At 47.3% G+C, this 22,424-nt stretch overlaps 1 protein-coding gene and 1 pseudogene across 1 annotated transcript; both read left to right on the top strand.

The window, feature by feature from the left end:
- Positions 1-978: 978 nt before the first annotated feature.
- Positions 979-4,592, top strand: LOC136661176 (kin of IRRE-like protein 1; the record flags this gene model as incomplete). The annotated part of the gene is made up of 6 exons (XM_066638215.1): positions 979-1,076; positions 1,209-1,345; positions 2,111-2,247; positions 2,657-2,777; positions 2,882-2,982; positions 4,410-4,592. Coding segments are annotated over 6 exons (777 nt in total), but the record flags the coding sequence as incomplete, so codon positions are not given.
- On the top strand, positions 3,114-3,230 carry LOC136661974 (5S ribosomal RNA; annotated as a pseudogene).
- Positions 4,593-22,424: the final 17,832 nt, after the last annotated feature.

The following is a 22,424-nucleotide window of genomic DNA, read 5'->3' as shown; positions in this document are numbered from 1 at the left end:
AGGAGCTCCCTGCTGGATCTCAATTGGATCCCTGCAAATGACACACGGAAGCTGACACCTGTGCCCAGCGGCAGTCTTCCGTCCCTTCTCTCCCTCCTGTAGTTCACCAGGTGAGCCGGTAGATTTTTCAAAGCACGCTTGGAGCTTGATTGGCTCTTCTTGTTTCACAGACTGCTAAGCAGCACTGCTGCCACCTTTTTCTCTGGCTGTGCTCCTGGGCTTGTCTTAGGAGCACAAAGATCTCCCATTTCCTTTCTGATGGTCAGAGCAGAGCCCTTGACGAAGGCTGGGAAGGTCCGTGGATGTTCAGAAGCAAGAGTTGGCTAAACCCCTAAAAGAGACAAAGGGCACAATCCTAACCGTGCCTTGGGCCACAAGTTTATTGCGCCGGCCCGGGAGGGTCGCTAACGTGCCAGAAGCCACAAGGAGATGTGCCAACACATGGAGGCTGAATCCAGCCTCTGTGGCGGCTTCCCTGCTGAGTCTTGCGATGGCCTGGGTGGGCTGATGCAAGAGTGAAAGGTAGGCGTGGGGGAGGCAGTGGGCGTCAGGGAGGAGGCAGGACAGAGGCATTCCTGGGTGGGGTGTGGGTGAGCAGTGGACAGCCCCGGGGGTGGGTGGGGGTTGGCGGGCAGAGAGAGATAGTTGGGCTGGGATCCGGCAGTTATGCCAGATCCCAACCCCTGTTCCCAGGGAGAACGGAGCAGTTTGAAGCCACTGCGCTCTCCTTGGATTTGTGCCACCTCCAGAGGTGGTACAAATTCAAGGAGACCCATACTGGCCAGCAGCTGTTACCCAGGGGTAAAGCGAGAGACAAGGGCAAGGATGGGAGAGTGGAGGCAAATGTAGGGGTAGGAGCTAATAAATAGGCCAGGCCTGAGTAGATCTGGGATGGGATGGGATGGGCACATTGGTGTGGGTTCTGTCCCCCTTCTTGAGTTTTCAGCCTCTCTGCTCCTCTTTCTTGCAGATCCCCCTGTCGTCATGCTGTCGGTGCGGCCGCAAACGGTCGCCGAGGGTGGCAAAGTGAGCTTTCTCTGCACGGCCACCTCCAACCCGGAGCTGACAGGCGACAGGTAAAAAGGCCAACAGACTCCAACCTCCCAGAGATCACACAGCAATAGTGATGTTGCTGCGATGCCCTCTACTGGCAGCTTTGGGGATTACAATGAGCCGGGCTCGTCTGATGCCAGTGCATGCCTTCGCAGGTGGGCCAAAGGAGGTGTGCCCATTCCGGAGGCCAACGGGGACAGCGATGAGGCGATAGTCAATCAATCGTTTTTCATGGAGCCCGTGTCGTGCGAGGGCTCGAATGCCGTCGGCAGCACACTGGTGGATGTGCATTGTAAGTGAAGGAGGCAGGTTGGGTCTGTGTATCCTGGGATAGGTGGGAACACTTTGGAAGAGGAGGATGGACAAGGAGATGACGAGGGTGACCTTGGTGCCAGATTGGTGCCAGATACTGAGTGTGGGCAGGTCAGATGTGGGGCTCCCCCCGCCAGGATCTTCTCTCCTGTAACCCCACTTGCCATTCCAGCAGGTAGACCTCAAAGGCCTCCCACCTGCGACCATCATCGTGGTAAAAATTAGGCATTTGTGCCATATTTTTGACACATTCACAGCTGAGTTTGCACCCAATTAGAGCGAGGTGACTAATATATCCATTACCTTTGCATCAATTTGCATATGAGTAAAAATAACCATTTCTGAAGCAAGAAAGCATGCTTAATTTGTTTTTTTATATTATGCACACGGATCAAGACCCTTAATTGACTATAAAGCTCCCCCAATTAATTTTATAAGTACTTGTATGAAGCAGCACAGGCAGATGTGTATCTACATACAAATTTTTTGAAAACAAACTATTTAATACATGCATAAACACACGTTCATTCACACTATTGAAGACAACAGTGTATAAAACTGCAGATTTTAAGAAGAATGTTTAATGAACTGCTTGTCAACCAAAAAGCCATTCACAAAGAAGGCAAGCGCTGTCTTTAAAAGAAAAAAAAGAAAATCCACTCCTGGGACCTTCTGCATGGAAAGCAGGTCTCTACTACTGAGCGATGGGCCCCCCTAACCCCTGTTTTCCTCTTTTTTCCTGCAGTTGGAGCCCGCCTTATCTCCCAGCCCAAGCCCCTGACTGTAGGTGTTGGTTCTGATGCCTCTTTCACCTGTACCTGGGCGGGGAGTCCACCTCTCACCCTAGCCTGGACCAAGAAGGAGTTCAGGTTCCCAAGTTGTGTGTAATTTACCAAACACAAATCTGGGAACACCAACCTCTACCCCCTCCTGTTGTCTCGTAGCACAGTGGGCCAGGTGGAAGACCATGGTGGTAGTAAGAGAGATATAGAACCTTTGCTTTATTCTGACTGTCTGCCAAGGTCAACGGGGGGCACCCCTTTCTGCCTTCCTCCCCACCTGAACTGAGCCTGTGAACACACAGGACACAGTTTTGGTTGTGGCACCAGGAGACCCACCCACTTTGAATCCTCAGAAAAATTGTGAAGCCCTTCTGTCCAAACAGGCCTTCAGTTTAGGATGTTCTGTTCCCTGGTTAGATAACTGAGGCCGGGTATCCTTTTTTGGGCTGGAAAAAGAGCACTGATCCCTTCATTTCAGTAAATAAATCTGAATTCACTTGTACCCACAGGTGTCGAGCAATGGAAACGCGCTACACCTCAAGGCTGTGACGCAGGAAGATGCCGGCATGTACGTCTGCAAAGCCATCGTGCCACGCATTGGAGTGGCTGAGAAGGCACTAGCTGTGAATGGTGAGGGGTCTTGGAACCAGGTCATGCACAGCAACCTATTGCAGTGAGCCTGGCGGAAATCTGACCAGACCTGATTGCATCCGTCATTTTTGTCTTTTCCTCAGGGCCGCCCATTATCGGCGCGGAACCAAGCCTGCAGACTGCAGTGGGGGCCAAGGCACGGCTGGAGTGTTTGGTGGGGAGCGTCCCACCCCCTGACAGGATTGTAAGTGCTTGACTCGCCTTTGCCCTCCACCCTCATGCCTTAACCAGGCCTGAATGTACCAGATGGTCCTCCTTATCCATGGAGTTGTGATCCATGGAGTTGACTCAACATGGATTGCAAGCCCACACTGGAGCAGCAACTGTTGCCCTGCACATGCCTGATCTCATCTGATCTCGGAAGCTAAGCAGGGTCAGGCCTGGTTAGTACTTGGACGGGAGACCGCTTGGGAATACCGGGTGCTGTAGGCTTCTACCATAGTCTTTCGAGACTGAAGGTTGCCAACCACTGGAGGACCTCAGAGGACCTCCCAGGCATGACTGGAAGTCGTGTCTAGGAGGTCTTCTGAGTTCAGCCAGAGCCTTTGGAGAGGCACTTCCAGGTTTTCACAAAATGTCTTTCTGAAGACTCTGGCTGACCTTCTGAGGTGCGAGGAGGTAGCCTGCAGTGTCCCTGCACCTCATAAAGCCTCCTGGAGACCTTCTGGAGTCCTGAAGGCACCCCTGGTTTTCAACCAAAGCTGGAAGTGCTTTTCAAAGACCTTCTGAGGCCTGGGCAGGCTGTGTACAACCTCCCCTCACCTCAGAAGGCCAGCCCCAGTCTTTGGAAAGGCAGTAGGGTATGTCATATGCCAAAGAAACCAGATATTATTTGTGAAGTTGGATGAAAAGGTGGAATGCATGTGTGCCAAAGTAGTTAGAATGTAGAGTTATTGAACCCATGATTTTAAACCCACACTGCTTAGTTCAGGGTTCTTAACCCTTTTACTATTACAGACCCCCCACCCCCCATAGATTGCCCAGTGTGTCCCCATACCTTCTTCACTAGTCTGTAGGAATCAGCATCATCACCAGTCCTATTAGGTACCACTATTTTGTCAGCAGCGGGGTTCTACTTTACATATGGATAGCAAGGATCAGAATGCCTCAATCTGCATTGACAGTGGTGATACTTAATAATCTGATCCATATAAATAATGGTAATAGTTAATCACCTAATCTAACAACAATTTTTTTAAATTGTTCAGAGATTGAGAGCACAATCCTAACCAGGTCTACTCAGAAGTAAGTCCTATTTTGTTCAATGGGGCTTACTCTCAGGAAAGTGTGGTTAGGATTGCAGCCTGAGTCCCATTCCTCCCTCATTGGGTTCTGGTACCTCCAAAGGGTATGGATAACCCTGGTTAAGAATCCCTAGTTTAGATTTTCCCACAAAACCTTGGAAGGTTCTGAATGGCCAATCGTCCCCGTAGCGTCTTGAGTCGATCCTTGGGCTTGGTACCCATCGGGCACGAGGCTAACCAGGTGTACTCAGAAGTAAGTCCTATTTTGTTCACTGGGGCTTACTCTCAGGAAAGTGTGGTTAGCATTGCAGCCATCATCTTCTACCTGTCCAGGCTTCTGATTTGCCCCCCTGTCTCTTTGCAACAGGCCTGGTCGTGGGGTGAATGGGTGCTGGATGCTGGCTCGCTAGATCGGTTCACGGTGGACACCATGGTGACCGACCAAGGGGTGCTGTCTGCTTTGCTGATCGACCCAACGCATGACAGCGACTTCACCTTGGCCTACAACTGTACCGCATGGAATCGCTTTGGCGCACGTTCCGCTACCGTCAGCTTATGCCGCCAAGGTAAGATTCCCCATCCCCCTCTACTAATTTCACCAGGAACAAGCTTCATGGTGAACTCACTGGGGCCCCGCCAGATCTCCTGTTTTCAAAGCAGAGAGATCCAAGTGCAGAGCCCAGCAGAGCAGTGAAACTCACCTTAGCAAGCCACTGTCTCTCTGTACAGCATACTTTGGCAGGGATTGTTGGGAGAATAAAAGGGGATAATCTCCAGCTTGAGACTGAGGTCCTGGAGGGGGAGGGCAGAATACTGATGTGACACAACATGACCTTGACTTTCATCCCCCCTTGGGCAGTGGTTCCCAAACCTTTCCAACTAGCAGTTCCCTTGACCTACTGGGCCATTGGCCACAGCTCCCCATTAGGGCTACAATCCTATAGTGTATAGGGTGGCAGATTTTCACCAGGATTCTGCATCTCCCCTGGCTGGATTCCATGGCTTCCCAGGGAGCCTCAGTTTGGGAATCACTGCACTTGACGTTCATCACTTTGCTCTTCCAGCTGTGTTCAGCCTGGGCTGATGCAAGCCTCTGGGGTGGGCGGGAAGGAAGGTGGGGAGGGAGGCATTCCTGGGTGGGAGGAGGGCAGGCGGTGGGCAGGTGGGGAGCGGGAGGCGGGGCTGGGATCCAGCGCTTATGCTGGATCCCAACCCCCGTTCCCGGGGAGCTTGGAGCAGCTCCAAGCCACTCCGCTGTCCTTGGACTTGTGCCACCTCAGGAGGTGGCACAAGTCCAAGGAGACCCATAGGGGAAAAGTCACCTTAACCGGAGGTAAGGGGAAAAGTTTCCTCTTGCCTCTGGCTGGGCCGCCTTGGGCCCCTGTCCTGTGCTGGATACAACACAAGCCTCTTGGCTTGCCTGTTCCAGCGCAGGGTAGGATTGCAACCAAAAAAGTTATGTTTTTTTGCTGGCCAAAATAAATTTTCAAGCTAAGTCTGCTTTGACACCCGTCCATTTTTGACTTGCATTCGTGCTCTGGTCCCCAACCAGAAGAAAGCACAAGGTATCATTTAAGATGGCATGAAATCAAATGCCAGTAATTAAAGGCATGAATTCTCCCCGCAGAGGTCTTGTCCGTCCTGATCATGGGGGGCTTAGCTGCCTCCGGGGTTGCTGTTCTCCTGCTCCTGGTGGTTGTCATCTCTTTCTGCTACCGACGGAAGCGCTGTGGGAAAGGTGAGGTGTCATTCTCAGAAGCTAAGCAGGGTCAGGCCTGGCTAATCCTTGGATGGGAGACCGCTTGGGAATACTGGGTGCTGCAGGCTTCTACCATAGTCTTTTGAGACTGAAGGTTGCCAACCAACGGTTCTCAGCCCTCCCAGGAATTACGTGGGGCCTTGTGCCCCTGAGCTGCAGCCCACGTCACCAATCCTTGAGTCACCAATCCTTGGGGAGAAAGTTGGGGTACAAAATCAAATGATCTGTTTGCTGCCAGCCTATAGTTAAGGCTGCATTGTCAGAATGCTGGATAGAGGCAGGGTTATTCCCTCTTCCTCTGAGCTCCTCTGGTCTGTGGACTTGGTTAGGCCCACTGAATATCCCCACCTGGTCTTCAAAGCCTCTCCCCCTCCTTTTCCATTGGCCTGACATCTCCCTGCTACGGACTGCGGCTCCAGACGCAACCATTTGAGCAGTTTTCCTGGGGTCCCGCAGACACTTGCCCCTGCACGGTTTCTTGGGAAAACCAGTGGGTGGAATGGTGGCACCAGTGGAGCTTGCGAACAGCAGATATATGGGCCTGCTCTTCTCCCAGCTAGCTGCCCAAGGGGATATGGATCCACCCATGCCTCCATTGAATAATGCTACCCAATCTACATAGGGATAGATCAGAGAAGGGCTTCAGTGCATCTTGCCACTTCCTGGTGTTTTCTCATGCCCATCCCAGAGCTCTCCAAGATCTGGAATGTGCGCAGATGTCATTGTTTAAATCCCCTGGAGTGAAATCCTGTAGAAGACCAAGTTTTCAGCTCACACCTCTGTCTGTCCATAAATCCTGCAGCCAAGCGGGGCGCGCAGCTCTCCAAAGCAGATATCCTTGTGCAGATCACCACGAGCGATAGCAGCCCAAGCCGGCCGAGTGAGACAGAGGGTGATGGCAAGGAGCCCATGGTGACGGGGAGCCAAGAACTGAAGGTGAGCTCAACTGGGAGTGTGGGAGACTCACAGTAGATCCACCCAAACTGAGGCTCTAAGTCAGTGTGGTCCAGCAAAGATGTGTACAGTAATGTACACTTTGAACCCCCAGAGATGTGTGGCCTTACTGGGTGATGCCAAAAGGTCCTTCTCTTTCCACAAGTGCCAACCAGATGAATCGACATGCTCAAAAGCAGGGTGTGATGGTGACATTTATTCATTGATTTAAGACATGTATACCCTGCCTTCCCAGTGTTTTTAGAACACGAACATCATCCCTGGCATCTTTTCCTCAGCAGGTGGTACCTGCTGGCATCCTGCCTTTGAAACAGAAAAGTTCTGTTCTCCACTAATAGTTAGGATAGCAGATTTGTGGGCAGTGGGTCTAATGCTCTCTTAATGCTGTCTAACCTAGTGCCCACCACACCTGACGGCAAAGAGGCCTACCTGTGAACTTCTCCATAACTGGTCCATTCTTTTCATTCTTTCCTAAAGCAGCTATGGGAGGTGAACCTGGGGTTCCCTTGTTGTAGTCCAATGCTCTAACCATTGCACCACACTGTGAATCGGCCCTCCAAATAATTTGGTGGTACCTTAACCTTGCTTCATTGGCATTTCTGTCTTTGTCCTCCCCAGGATCCCACCAATGGCTACTACAAGGTCCGCGCCCTTGAGGAGCAATGTTTAGGAAGCAGCTTCTCTGAGTACACGCCAACCACCCGACCTTTGTTTGGGGCATCTTCTCTCTACCCTTCCGCTGGGCCGGTCCAGCCCAAGTTGTATGAGTATGCCCACCGGTACACCCTGGGTACACCAGGCTCTCGTGCAGCCTATGACCCACACGAGCGACCTTTCCCTCAGGAAAGCATGTACAGCGGGACGGCCTACCTCACAGCCCCCTACAGCCGGGCTTTCACCAGCTACGTCAAGCCCAGCAGCTACGAGAAGGCCGAGAGCGGGTATGAGCAGTCGGACCAGGCCAGTAAGACCTTGGGCTGCTCCCGCTTCTCTTATACCTCCCTGTCCCAGCAGTCCGACTATGGGCGCCCTGCCCACCAACGCATGCAGACCCACGTATGACTCGTGCCTGACCCCTGCCAACCTCCGGTCGTCTTCAGAAGGGAGAGAACAGGGAGCGGACACTTCATGTGGCTAATGGACTCCAAAACAGCCAGATAGACTCGGTGCCGAAGACCTGGGCTGAGACATGCCATTCTCATCCTCCGGGGAAGATGGCTGCCAGGCTAGCTTAGCAACGCAGAGTTGCTGTCAAGATGGCCAATAGCCTGCTTGTAAGTCATCTTCATCTGTAGCCAGGTCCATCTCTCTTGGGGAGCGTGAGAGGAAACTGTTTTTAGCCACCTCCACGTCAGGACGTGAAAGTGGATTTTGGACAGCCAAAGGCACATCTCTGCTGAAACTGGAAACAAGTTTTCATGGCTTATTAAGAAGTCTTGGTCTAGGTCTGACTTCAAAATGGTGGACGTGGCTGGCTGCCAGGCCAAGAGCGCTAGTGGAAGCAGCCAGCAGCTCAGCACTTTCAAAATGGTGCTAGGACACGGAGTCGGCAATGGGACTACAGGACTCTCTCGCTCTTTGCTCACTGATAGACTTGCCCAGGAAGGAAAGACTCCAGACTCTGCTCCAGACGCATGATCTTGGGAAATCTCTAAGCATGGGTGCTAGGCTTTCCTGATACCCACAAAACCCTCTCTTCCCCCTCCCCCCTCCATCCCATTTGTCTCACCACTGCTCCCTCTCCAATTTCCTGATACCCACAAACCCCTCTCTTCCCCCTCCCCACTGCATCCCGTTTGTCAAAATTTATCAATCAATCAATCAATCAATCAATCAATCAATCAATCAATCAATCAATCAATCAATCAAATCCTTCATTGCTTAACCATAGGTCATTACATTTGGAAAGAAAAATAAAATATATAAAATGTATATATACTTTAGTATAATAGTGCCATACAGTAAAACTCAGTTATTAACAAATTGAATAAAACACGATCTTATCTTTTTAGCCGCAAGGGCAAAATGTGCCACAGCAAAAGTAACATTTGATTGTAAATCCTCAAGTAGATAATAAACTAATTGTTCAGGGGAATAACCACACAGGGATTTTACTATTGGTTCCAAAAAACGGCTTCTCGGATTCCCATATAAGGGGCAAATCAGTAAATAATGTAACACATCTTCAACCTGCCCACATCCATAAACACAAAGGCGCTTTGCTATAGAAATTTTTTTATATCTACCCTCTAAATATGCTGAAGGCATTTGTTGAAATCTCAGTTCAGTAAAAGCTCTTCTTAACTGTGGGTAAGTCAGAGTCTCAAAATAAATGGACATCATATGCTGGATGTTAATATGGGGATACCAGCTCGAATATCGAGATTCCCATAAAGAAACTTTGTCTTGGTAAGTTTCCCAGTCATAAATCCATTCCCTGAGCTCTTTAGGACTCAGGCACAGAAACTTGTCATACTCCAGGTTAAAATACTTTAACTTAAAAAAATCCTGATTGACCCATCCTCCAATAAGCATCTGTTCGTTCTAGCATTCTTTTGCTGGAGCTGACTCTTCCATAGCATTGATCCTTCTCCAAAATCGGAAGTAAGCAAGGTCCATTCTAATGGCTAAAGATGGCAGTCCTAGCTCTGCTCTAATATGAACCGCAGGAGTGCCTGGAGACAGTCCTAATATTTGTCTCAAAAATTTATTTTGTAAGACTTCTAAGTTTCCCTTAAATGAGTCTCCCCACAACTCTGCCCCATATAACATATGAGGTAAGATCTTTGCTTCATGAAATTTAATCAGTGGGGGAATTAACTGTCTGCCTCTAGCATAAAAAATTTTTTTTAACAAACCCATCTGTCTGGCACTGGAGATTAAAATCATCTCACTATGTTGTTTCCAGGTCAGACTCTTTGAAAATTGTATGCCAAGATATTTAAATGAATTTACCTGTTCTATAACATGCCCATCAAGCTTCCATTTATGATTGACAGAGCCCTTCCCAAAAATCATGATCTTAGTTTTACAGTAATTTATTTTTAAATGCTCTTCCTTGCAAAGTTCACCAAATCTATACAACATCCTCTTAAGTCCAATTTGATTCTGAGACATCATAACTAAATCATCTGCATACAGCAGAATAGAAATCTTCCTATCTCCTATAGAAGGAGGAAAAAAAGATAGAGAGGACATTTGTGGGATCAAATTATTTACATAAAAGTTAAATAAAAAAGGAGCTAATATACAGCCCTGTTTAACCCCCCTATTGACCTGGATCTTTTTGGTCAAATAACCTAAATTGCCTAATCGCACTTGAAGTGTATTTTGGCTGTGTAATATCTCAATAAGCCACAATAGGCGTTTATCTATATTGGTCATGGATAATTTGGTCCACAGCCTCTCTCTATCAATTAAATCAAAAGCTGATGTAAAATCCACAAAGGCCAAATAAAGAGATCTTTTAGCATGCTTGGTGTATTTACATATATAATGATGTAATATAAATGCTTGATCAATAGTACTCCTGCCTTTTCTAAATCCAGCCTGTTCATCATGAATAATAGCCTGGCTGTTATCCCACTCTATAAGTTTATTCAATAAAAATCTGGCATATAATTTTGCTGCCACATTGATTAAACTGATAGGCCTATAGTTTGAGGGTTCCTTAGGATCACCCTTTTTATATCTAGGTATCACTATGCTATTTAACCATTCGGAAGGCACTCTACCGGAGTGATTAATCCACGTGAAAAGATTGGCAAAAATAGGGGACCACCAATGCAGGTCCAACTTAAAGATCTCCGCTGGTATCATATCATCACCTGGCGCCTTACCTGTCCTCATAATCTCAATCAATTGTACAGTTTCATTACATGAGACCGGAGGCCATTCAGAGCAGTTAGGTATATCTACTGATGGTAAGGGAAAGTCTATCTCACTCCCAAAGATATAACTAAAGTGAGAAATCCAGGTTACAGGTGAGATAGAATTTACAATTCCTCTGGTTTGATGTAAGAAACCTCTATTAATTAAACTTCAGAATTGAATTTGATTTTTTTCTTTCGTTGCAGCTTCCAGGGCCTTCCAATTTGCTACATAAAAGCCTTTCTTTTTTATTTTGGAGAAGTCGTTTATACGCCTTGCGAGTAGTCAAATAACATTCCATAGCTTCTTTATTGGCAGCGACTTTTGCATATCTCAGTGTTCTAGTTAACTGCTTTTTATGCATAATACATTCTTTATCATACCATGAATCATTGCCCTTCTTCGACTTCTTTTGAAAGGGAGCCGATACTACGGGTCTAAGAGCCATAATAATTTGCTGGTAAGTCCCACCTATATCAGAGTGGGACTGTATCACCTGCCTTCTTTTCTCTAGTAATTGTTCAGAGTACAACAAGGCTCTAGCACTTGTATCAATCTCCAATGACCATTTTAATCTTCTAACTCCTTGTTCCAAACCTTGCAATGTAGTATTCGTCAACACCCTTGTATGAATTGAATTACAGTTAAAGGACATCATAAGTGGAAGATGATCACTGTCCGCTCTATCTCCTATTGCCATACAGTTTATCCATCCAAACAGAACATTTGAACAAAAAATATAGTCTATTACACTTGCCCCTTTATCCCTAAGGAATGTATAGTATCCTCTGGAGCTATCCAGATTGGAACCATTTAAACAAATGAGCTGGAATTGGAATATTAACTTCATTAGAGAGCGACCATAATTATTGATCATTTTATCACAAGACACTCTAAATGGACAATGACTCACTTCTGACTCAATACCAAAAGCCAACTCCATTTTGAGACTGTCACCGATTCTGGCGTTGAAATCCCCACAGATCATAAAGGGGATATTAGGATATTCAACAGTTAATGTGTCAAGTAAACCCCCAAAAGGATCCCAAATGACAATTGCTGAGTTCACAATTCTCGGGGGAATATATACATTTATACAAATCCAAGAACTCCTTCTGCATCCCTTAATCAGTATAACTTGCCAATAATTAGAAGACAAACAGGTGAGTTCTGTGCCTTCCAGGCCTGTGGTAGCTGCAATAAAAAGGGCCAAACCTCCACTCCCTCTTCTTTGAAAAGAAACTTTGACCGCAGACATATGCCATACATTACAACCCTGCAAAAAAGGGCTTTCAGAATCTGTAAGCCATGTTTCTTGGAGACATATAATTTCAAAGGATAACAGATACTGAGTAATATCTGGGTCAATTAACTTATTTTGCCAGCCAGCAATGTTCCAGGATAAAAGATTTATAGACTGAGTATGAGGCCTTCACCATTCTGGTCAATCCCTATCATAAAATGGGGCTCGCTGAACCGTTTGATAGTTATAATAACCCAAGGGTTTAAAATTCTCAGGCAATGGTTCCTCAATTCTGCATGATTTACTTTTGCAGAATAACTTATCTGAGACCTGTTTAAGGGCTATATTATTCGGAAAGGTCACAAAGGAGGGACAAGGCTCCGGTCCCCTAATTCGTCTGATTAAGTCCTTAGCTGTCCCGCTATGTTTTCCAAAGTCATTTCTGGACTTAAACTGGGAAGTTGATTTATTTTTCCCTTGCCATGAGGCATATTTAGCTACAAACCTTCCCTTTTTTTCCCTTCTAGGGGGCTGAAAATTTTTATCAAATTTATCATTCAGACCCCATTTAAAAGATATTTGCATAAACTCAAATTTATAGTCCCCAGAAATGGTGTGCATGTTCCAGATTGCTAAAAATTAACAGAATTCTTCCCCATTTTATATCAGGATTATTTGGATATCGACAAATACCAAAAAAAAAAAAAAAAAAAAAAAGACTCTTTTGCATTCCAATCCTCACCCAGGATCTTCTTTATGGTCTGTTCAACTTCTCTGGCAGACCTCCATGTATTAGTTGGACGACCCAGGGGCCAATTATTTATAGTAATGTAATAACCATTAGAATTTGGATCAGCCTCCAAGGTAGAGGAATATTCCATTGCTCTACAAGGAAGGATCAAACCTTTAGAATAAAGTTGAGAAGACGGTGCAGGAATCCTATCTGTAGCAGAAGCAATGGGACTAATATTATTTTCTTCATCATGCCAATCATCGATAACTATGAGGTCATTATTAAAAAAGGTCAAATTTGATCTTAATTCTTCTATACTTGAGTCCTGATTATACTTGAGTCCAACCTGACAAGGTTGGAAATCAAAGGAAGGTTGCAAATTATCTTGTGCATCATTCAGCTGACAATCGTGACTTCTTGGGATCATAACTTGTTTCTCCATTCGGCTAGATCTTTCATTGACATCTCTAACTCCAATTGTTGTTACATCCACTGTCTGCTGATCTCCAATGGGTTTAAGAGGATCAATAGTTGGAGCTGCTCTTAAAATTCCATCACTTATTAAATTTACATTGAGTTGTAATAAAGCTTTCATTCCCATAATTTCTTGATGCATCATACTTAACTTCTCAAATATTGCCTTAGTCGATATAGCCATATGGAAACATCGATCACGCATCTGAGAGCAGAAAAAGCTAGAGTGTCCATCATTAGCACCAGTAAGATTACGGGAAAAAACTTCGTCCGGAGTATCTTGTATAGTCATTTTGGGGTCTTCTGAAATATTATAAGATCCCACAACAGGCCACGTAAGCTTCTGAAATAAATTAGGATCCAAAGACCAATTTCCAGTATCAAGTGAAATATCAAGTGAAGTATCAAGCCCCTCATTTACTAAGTCCATGTCATAGTTTTCCCTAACACATAGGGTTTGTAAAACAGGCTATTATCTGCAGGGTCACTATGCACATTCCTAATTGGAGAAGCGGCTGTATCGACATTTAGAGTTTCATTTAAAAAAGACTTTTCATGAGTAGAACCTACTTTAGAAGAAACACAAAAATCATCCGTTAGCCTTTGAATACACTTGGACTTATTCCCTTGTGTGGGAGAACGAGCACTCTGTGCCCTAGTAACCACCATCTTGAAAGTTGGAATTAAAGCACTTGTGTAAATAAAACTGAAACTGTAAAAACAGAACCGGCTACTCTTGTTTGGAGAGCTGTTTTCCTTTCACTTCAAGTTAATTTTAAACATACAATTCTGCATTCCAGCAAAATCAGTTTTTATACATAGCAATGTTGTTAAAAGCTACTAGCAACGGCTTTCCCTTCAAGATGGCTGCTGTAGCAAATCTTTATCTTGTTTGACAAATTAGGGCTGATAGTGTCTAATTAAATGCAATTGATGTGCATTCCAAAGAGCCGACTCTCCGCCAAAATATAAAATATCTTTTCTTATCAAATCCTAGGACAGAAGGCACTAAAAACTTGAAAAATAACCTTGTGGAGACGGAGCTCTCCCAAAGGCAGCTACTTCCTCCAGCCACCTGGTCCCCCTACCAACCCGTTTGTCTCACCACTGCTCCCTCTTCAATTTCCTGATAACCACAAACCCCTCTCTTTCTTCTCCACTCTCTTCCCCCTCCACTGGAGAGGATACTCCAACTTCGCCATATGGTGTCAGCACAACACGGGAAGCAGCAGTTACCAGTTATAAGTTTTCCCTTGATTGCCGTAGAGCGTGACGCCAGGGGCTGTTTCCGACGGTGGGAGAGATAATTGCATCTCGCTGGGCAGTCCCCAGCCAGTAAGGTGTTGCCTCGCCACGGTCCGTTAACCTCACGGGGTGCGTGGGGTTTAGGGTGAAAACCGACAAGCGGATCGACAACTCTGCACCATGCAACAGAAAACAGAAAACTCCTGCCCTAAAGCTGGGCACCTGGAATGTAAGGACAATGACACCTGGCTTCTCTGATGACCTGCAAGTAATAGACGATGCATGCAAAACAGCTGTCATCGACATGGAGCTGAGCAGACTGCAGATGGACATCGTCGCCCTTCAAGAGACTAGGCTGCCAGATTCCGAATCTGTCAAGGAGAGAAATTTCTCATTTTTCTGGCAGGGAAAACCACCAAACAAAACCAGGGAACATGGTGTTGGCTTTGCGGTCAGAAATACCCTGCTGAAATCCATCATCCCACCTACTGTGGGAAGTGAAAGAATTTTGTCCCTGCAGCTCCAGTTATCAGCAGGACCTGTCACTCTCACCGACTGTTGTCTCCAGCAGAAGCCAAAGACAAATTCTATGTTGATCTGGCCACCACTATCAAGAAGATCCCCGTAAAAGAGCCATTGTTCATCCTCGGCGATTTCAATGCTAGCGTTGGTGCTGATAACAGTTCGTGGCCCACTTGCTTAGGTCAGTTCGGCACTGGGAAGATGAACAAAAATGGCCAACGCCTGCTAGAGTTTTGCTGTCATCACGGTCTCTGTGTCAGCAACACGTTCTTCAACACGAAGCCCCAACATGGAGTCTCTTGGAGACACCCTAGATCAAAGCACTGGCACCAGCTCGACCTGATTCTCACCAGACGCTCCAGCCTTCCCAGCATCAAGATCACACGCAGCTATCAGGGTGCTGCCTGCGACACCGACCACTCCCTGGTGTGCAGCAGAGTGAAACTGCAAACAAAGTGACTGTACCACACGAAAAAGGAAGGAAGACCTCGCATTGATTCCAGCAAGACCCGGGATCAGAGAAAAGTGGAGGAATTTGTACGAGCGCTTGAGGAATCTCTTCCAGGCCCGGTCGATGCAATCGCATCCAACAGATGGGAACATTTCAAGAATGCCGTTTACAACAATGCCTTGTGCATATTTGGCAAGAAGACCAACAAGACGGCAGACTGGTTTGAAGCCCACTCTGAGGAGTGGACACCAGTCATTGAGGAAAAGAGGAGAGCTCAAGCAGCATACAAGGCCTGTCCCAGTGAGCACAACCTGCAGGTCCTCCGAGTTGCTCGCAGCAAAGACCAGCAGATTGCCAGGAGATGTGCTAACGACTACTGGCTCCAGCTCTGCTCCCAGATACAGATAGCAGCTGACACGGGCAACATCAAGGGGATGTATGACAGTATCAAGAAGGCCCTGGGTCCAACGCAGAAGAAAATTGCCCCTCTGAAGTCTGCTACAGGCGAGGTCATCCAGGATCGGACGCAGCAGATGGAACGCTGGGTGCAGCACTACTCTGAGCTATATTCCAGAGAAAATGTAGTCACCGAAGAAGCACTGAACAACATTGAGTGCCTGCCTGTGCTGGAGGAGCTTGACAGTGAACCAACCCTAGAAGAACTTCACGTGGCCCTGGACTCCCTTGCCTTTGGCAAGGCACCTGGAAAAGACAGCATCCCTGCTGAAGTCCTCAAGTGCTGCAAAGAGATCATCGTCACTGAGCTGCATGAAATCCTCTGTCTCTGCTGGAGAGAAGGTGGAGTACCTCAAGACATGAGGGATGCAAACATCATCACGCTGTACAAGAACAAAGGCGACAGGGGTGACTGCAACAACTACCGTGGCATCTCTCTCCTTAGCATTGTAGGAAAGCTGTTTGCCCGAGTTGCACTAAAGAGGCTCCAGGTACTTGCAGAGAGCGTCTATCCAGAATCACAGTGCGGATTCCGATCCAACAGGTCCATCACTGATATGGTATTCTCCCTTAGACAACTGCTGGAGAAATGCAGGGAACAATGACAGCCACTCTTTATAGCCTTCAGAGATCTCACGAAGGCCTTCGACCTGGTCAGCAGGGATGGCCGCTTCAAGATTCTCCCCAAGATTGGATGTCCACCCAGGCTCCTCAGCATCATCAGATCCTTCCACAAGGAAGTGAAGGGCACTGTTGTCTTCGATGGCTCCTCATCAGACCCCTTTGACATCCGAAGCGGCGTGAAGCAGGGCTGTGTTCTTGCACCAACCTTGTTTGGGATTTTCTTCGCTGTTTTGCTGAAGCATGCCTTTGGAACTGCAACAGAAGGCATCTATCTCTGGATCAGATCAGATGGAAAGCTCTTCAACCTCTCCAGGCTAAGAGCAAAGTCCAAAGTCCAGCTGAAATGTCTGTGTGACTTCCTCTTTGCCAACGATGCAGCTGTCACTACCCACTCTGCCAAAGATCTCCAGCAGCTCATGGATCGTTTTAGCAAGGCCTGCCAAGATTTTGGACTGACAATCAGCCTGAAGAAAACACAGGCCATGGTTCAGGATGTGGACTCACCTCCCTGCATTACAATCTCTGCGCATGAACTGGAGGTTGTCCATGACTTTGTGTACCTTGGCTCAACGATCTCCGACACTCTTACTCTTGATACCGAGCTAAACAAACGCATCGGTAAAGCAGCTACCACGTTTTCCAGACTCACAAAGAGAGTCTGGTCCAACAAGAAGCTGACGGAACATACCAAGATCCAGGTCTACAGAGCTTGCATCCTGAGTACACTTCTGTACTGCAGCAAGTCATGGACTCTTCGCTCACAACAGGAGAGGAAACTGAACGCTTTCCACATGTGCTGCCTCCAACGCTTTCTCGGCATCACCTGGCAGGACAAAGTTGAAACAACACAGTCCTGGAACGTGCTGGAATCCCTAGCATGTATGCACTGCTGAAACAGAGACGCCTGCGTTGGCTCGGTCATGTCGTGAGAATGGATAATGGCCGGATCCCAAAGGATCTCCTCTATGGAGAACTCGTGCAAGGAAAGCACCCTACAGGTAGACCACAGCTGCGATATAAGGACATCTGCAAGAGGGATCTGAAGGCCTTAGGAGTGGACCTCAACAAGTGGGAAACCCTGGCCTCTGAGCGGCCCGCTTGGAGGCAGGCTGTGCAGCATGGCTTTTCCCAGTTTGAAGAGACACTTGGCCAACAGTCTGAGGATAAGAGGCAAAGAAGGAAGGCTCATAGCCAGGGAAACAGACCAGGGACAGACTGCACTTGCTCTCGGTGTGGAAGGGATTGTCACTCCCGAATCGGCCTTTTCAGCCACACTAGACGCTGTTCCAGAACCACCATTCAGAGCACCATACCAGAGTCTTTCAAGACTTAGGTTGCCAACAGTGGAGAGGCACTTGCACTGAGCCAAGTCGACCAGGAGGTGGCGATAGTGTTCAACATTTTTCTGCCATTGAAGCTCTGAAAGATTTGGGGGATTTAATTTTTGTATACGAAAAATAAGTTATTCCTTGTTGTTACTTTTGCCTTACCAGCCGTGGATGTTTTATTTTTTGTTTGTTTGTTTCAGTTTTCCAGAGTCACTAGGGGAAGGGGGTTGTTTTTATTTTTCATTTTTTTTAAATGAATGGGATTCCACATTGGCATTCTATGATCATGCCTGTTTTGAGTCTGCATTTTTATATACAGAGGGGAGATTGCAAATGTATTGTCTACTGCAGAACTCAAAAATATTTATATTTAATTTAAAAAGTGGGAATGGAGTGACGATCCTTTATTATTTCTGGGATGTGTACTGGAAAACCCAAAGTCTGGAATAGAAGGAGAGAGAAAGGGAAGCACACACTAAGTTTCCTGGGTGACCTTGGGCCAGTCGGTCACTCACTCTCAGTCTCACCTACCTCACAGGGTTGGTGTGAGGACCAAAGATGGGGAGGAAACATGTTCATCACCCTGAGTTCCTTGGAGGAAGGGCAGTAGAAAAATATGAAATTTGAAAGTGCACAGGTATGCCCAGAAAAGCTCGATCCTCTGTGCCATCTGAATTTTTTTATTTCTCACCTATGCAAACTAGTTTGACTCCAGTTATTAAAAATTCATGGTTCCTATCTGCAGATATATCTACCCACCACTCCGGCATAGCTTCTCTATAGTTTATTGAAGCCAGCTACCCAAGACGTTCATATGTTGGGTAGTATGAATGCCATATTGTAACATAAGCGTCTGCACTCCTAGCAATTGACATTTTGAACATAAGAACATAAGAACAGCCCCACTGGATCAGGCCATAGGCCCATCTAGTCCAGCTTCCTGTATCTAACAGCGGCCCACCAAATGCCCCAGGGAGCACACCAGATAACAAGATACCTCATCCTGGTGCCCTCCCTTGCATCTGGCATTCTGACATAACCCATTTCTAAAATCAGGAGGTTGCGCATACACATCAAGGCTTGTACCCCGTAATGGATTTTTCCTCCAGAAACTTATCCAATCCCCTTTTAAAGGTGTCTAGGCTAGACCCCAGCACCACATCCTGTGGCAAGGAGTTCCACAGACCGACCACACGCTGAGTAAAGAAATATATTCTTTTGTCTGTCCTAACCCACCCAACACTCAATTTTAGTGGATGTCCCCTGGTTCTGGTGTTATGTGAGAGTGTTAAGAGCATCTCCCTATCCATAATTTTGTATGTCTCAATCATGTCCCCCCTCAGGCGTCTCTTTTCTAGGCTAAAGACGCCCAAACGCCGTAGCCTTTCCTCATAAGGAAGGTGCCCCAGCCCCGTAATCATCTTAGTCGCTCTCTTTTGCACCTTTTTCATTTCCACTATGTCTTTTTTGAGATGCGGTGACCAGAACTGGACACAATACTCCAGGTGTGGCCTTACCATAGATTTGTACAACGGCATTATAATATTAGCCGTTTTGTTCTCAATACCCTTCCTAATGATCCCAAGCATAGAATTGGCCTTCTTCACTGCCGCCGCACATTGGGTCGACACTTTCATCGACCTGTCCACCACCACCCCAAATTATGCAAGTTCTCATTTTTCTCCCAAATTTATTCTGAAATTTCTATTGCAGTAACCAAATTTGCCATTGAGAAACGAGCTCAAGCTGAAGCTCCACCCCACGTACTGGCAATCTTCAGCCACACCTCTGACTTTGACAAGCCACATCCCTAGCTTTGGCAGGGATTTCCCATGTGCTTTTGACTATGGAACTATAAGGGCTAGCACATCACATCACCTTTGAAAACTGACCACTTTACAGACTAAGGCCTTGCTAGGCTAGGAAGTTGCCTTTTTGCTATTCCCATTACTGAAAGCCTTTCATTGCAGCCATAAGGACTAGAACCCTGTTTATTTTTTTTTTTTTAATTGAAAGCTGAGATGCGCAGGAATTTGACTGTGGCTCCTTGCCTTATTATGTATGCCTGTGGCATATAGACATGAACACGGCCCTGGTGGTATAGATCAGAAGACGACAGCTCCCAGTTAAATTCTGGGTTCGCCTCTAATGTTAGAAGCACGTGACCCCTTTCCTCCTTTTGGACCCTCCCTGGCCACAGGATATAGCTGTGTGAAAACCACCAGCCCACCCACATATCCCTGTTGTAGCCTAGGCTCCAGATTCCCCATGAGAAGCATTTCACAGCTTTTTCCCAAAGTGTCTTCTGAAAACAGATGGGTTGGTGTCACGCCGCCTTTGCAAAAAGAGACTTGGAAATCTCAGGATACGCCTGCTTCTCTTTAGTGTGGGCAGCCCCTCCCCCTTGATAACATTGAAGTGATTTCGCTCCCACCCATTCTTTTTTCCCCCACATGCCCAAAATATTCAGTGTCATCACTGTGACAAGTAACATTTCAGGCCTAGTGCCTGAAATGTCTGCATTGGAAGTCAAAAACTGATGCCTGCCACGCTATGACTTTCCTGCAACACAAAATCAAAAGGAGAACGTATATGTGGGTTCGGCTGTGCCCGTCAACCTGGAACATTTATACATAAGAAATGTGTTTTTCCAGCTGTAGGAGTCACTTGAGGTGCCCTGAGTGTGACACCTGGGGCGGCCTGTACTCCCCTTCCCCCCCCCCACACAAACACTTGTACTGTGACACTACTGGTAGTTGCTCTGGAATGTGCGCCTGGGAACGAGTCCTGAGTTCACACAGCCCCTTACTGCAGCGGTGATTGTGCAGGTTGACCAACGGATCAGAAAACAGGGGCTTGGGCTTCTCTTGTGCCTTTTATCATCAGGTTAAGGCAGGGGTGTCCAAAGTTTTTGGCAGCAGGGCCACATCGTCTCTCTGACACTGTATCGGGGGCCAGGGAAAAAAAGAATTAATTTACATTTAGAATTTGAATAAATGTACATAAGTTTACATAAATGAATATATTAAAGATGAACTTCTATGAATGAATGAAGGTCTTGCAATAGCTCAAGACCCATAAAAGGCCTTGCACAAAGCAAGGCTGGCCTTCCCTTTGCTGCTGCTACTGCATCACAGACATGAAACAGCAAGCAGTGGAGGAAGCCCTCATTCCACAGCTCACGCAAGAGGTCAAACAGTTGCTCTCATGCTGAGAGCAGTTGCGTCAGGCCAGTGTGGGCTCCAACAAATCTCCGGAGGGCCAGAGGCTCATTGGAGACTGGGGGCTCCCTGAGGGCCGCACTGGGTGGCCTCCAGGGCCGCAAGAGGCCCCAGGGCCAGGGTTTGGGCACCCCTGGGTTAAGGCACAGAAAACAGCAGATAAAAATGTTCACTGCACTGGTAAGCATTGTCACTTGCGGATTGAACACAGAAAGCTGTCTAATACACACAGGGCCCAATCCAATCTAACATTGCAGCACCACTGCAGCCATGCCAAGGAGATGTGCGCTGCATCCTGGGGTGGGGGGGCAGTCATTGAGGTCTCCTCAAAGGAAGGGAACATTTGTTCAGTGCTTCATTGTGGCTGCATCAGCACCGGAAAGTTGGAGAGCATCAGTGGCGTCACTAGGGTTTGCGTCACCCCATATGGGAGGCCAGCACGTCACCCCATGATGGACCTCCTCCCATTCAGTGGCCCAGGCAATGCCTTGGGCAGGGGGTGTGGTGATGTACCCAGGGCTTCTGAGAGGAATTTTATCAGGGGGTACAAAGTTTCTTTTGGGCCCCTTTGCAAAGGGGGGCGAGTGAAACAGCGCGGTGGAGGGTGGTGATAGGCAAGCAGAATAGGGATAGGGAGGGGAGAAACAGGGTACAAGGAAGGTAGAGACAGCTGGAAAAGTCTTTGACGCCCAGGTCTACCAACCCATGTGGCATCAGTAGTGTCCCCAGCAGACAGCAAGTCTGAGTAAATAGGAAAACGTAAGATCCCAGGCAATTTCACCCCCCTCCTCCCGTGCGTGTCACCCTAGCATGCGGGCTGCACCGAGTGACGCGCACAGGGGGATGACACATTCCTGGCCAAAATTTGGGGCCCTAAGGCTGCAATCCTATAACACTTTCCTAGGAGTAAGCCTCATTGAACTTACAATGGGACTTACTAGTAGACATATATCAGATTGTACAGAAAGGGCCCAATGCTAACCAGCTTTCCAGCACCGATGAGGCCACAATACAGCCCCAAAGAAAGGGAGGACATGTTCCTTTACCTCGAGGAGGCCTCCATGACTGGTCCCCCACCGCAGGATGCAGTGCATGCCCCATTGGCATGACTGCATCAGTGCTGGAATGTTGGATAGGATGGGACTCTAAGTCTGCAAGTTACATGCTGGCTCTGTTCCGGAGGTTCCCTGCTTTTCTACAGAGGTCCCAGGTTCAATCTGTGGTATGTCCATGTATGGTGGGGAAAAAATGCCACCCTGAAACCCTGGGGCAGCTTTCAAAAGACACGGAATTTCTTCTGGGGGAGGAACCAACTGGCACTCTTCAATTTCCTCCCTCTCCGTTCCTCTCTGCTCCATTAATGAGGCCTAGATTGTGTGACACCCTTTGGCACAAACGTAACATGGAGAGTGACATGCAGCATTATCTGGAAAAACCCTCCCCCTCCCCCGAGGGCTTCTTCCACAGCAGCTGGCAGACGGTGACTTCATTCAGCCTACCGA

Source organism: Tiliqua scincoides, chromosome 10, assembly GCF_035046505.1.
Source record: "Tiliqua scincoides isolate rTilSci1 chromosome 10, rTilSci1.hap2, whole genome shotgun sequence".
NCBI lineage: Eukaryota > Metazoa > Chordata > Lepidosauria > Squamata > Scincidae > Tiliqua > Tiliqua scincoides.
Note: the sequence above shows the minus strand (reverse complement) of the source record. Positions and strands in the feature narration are given on the sequence as shown.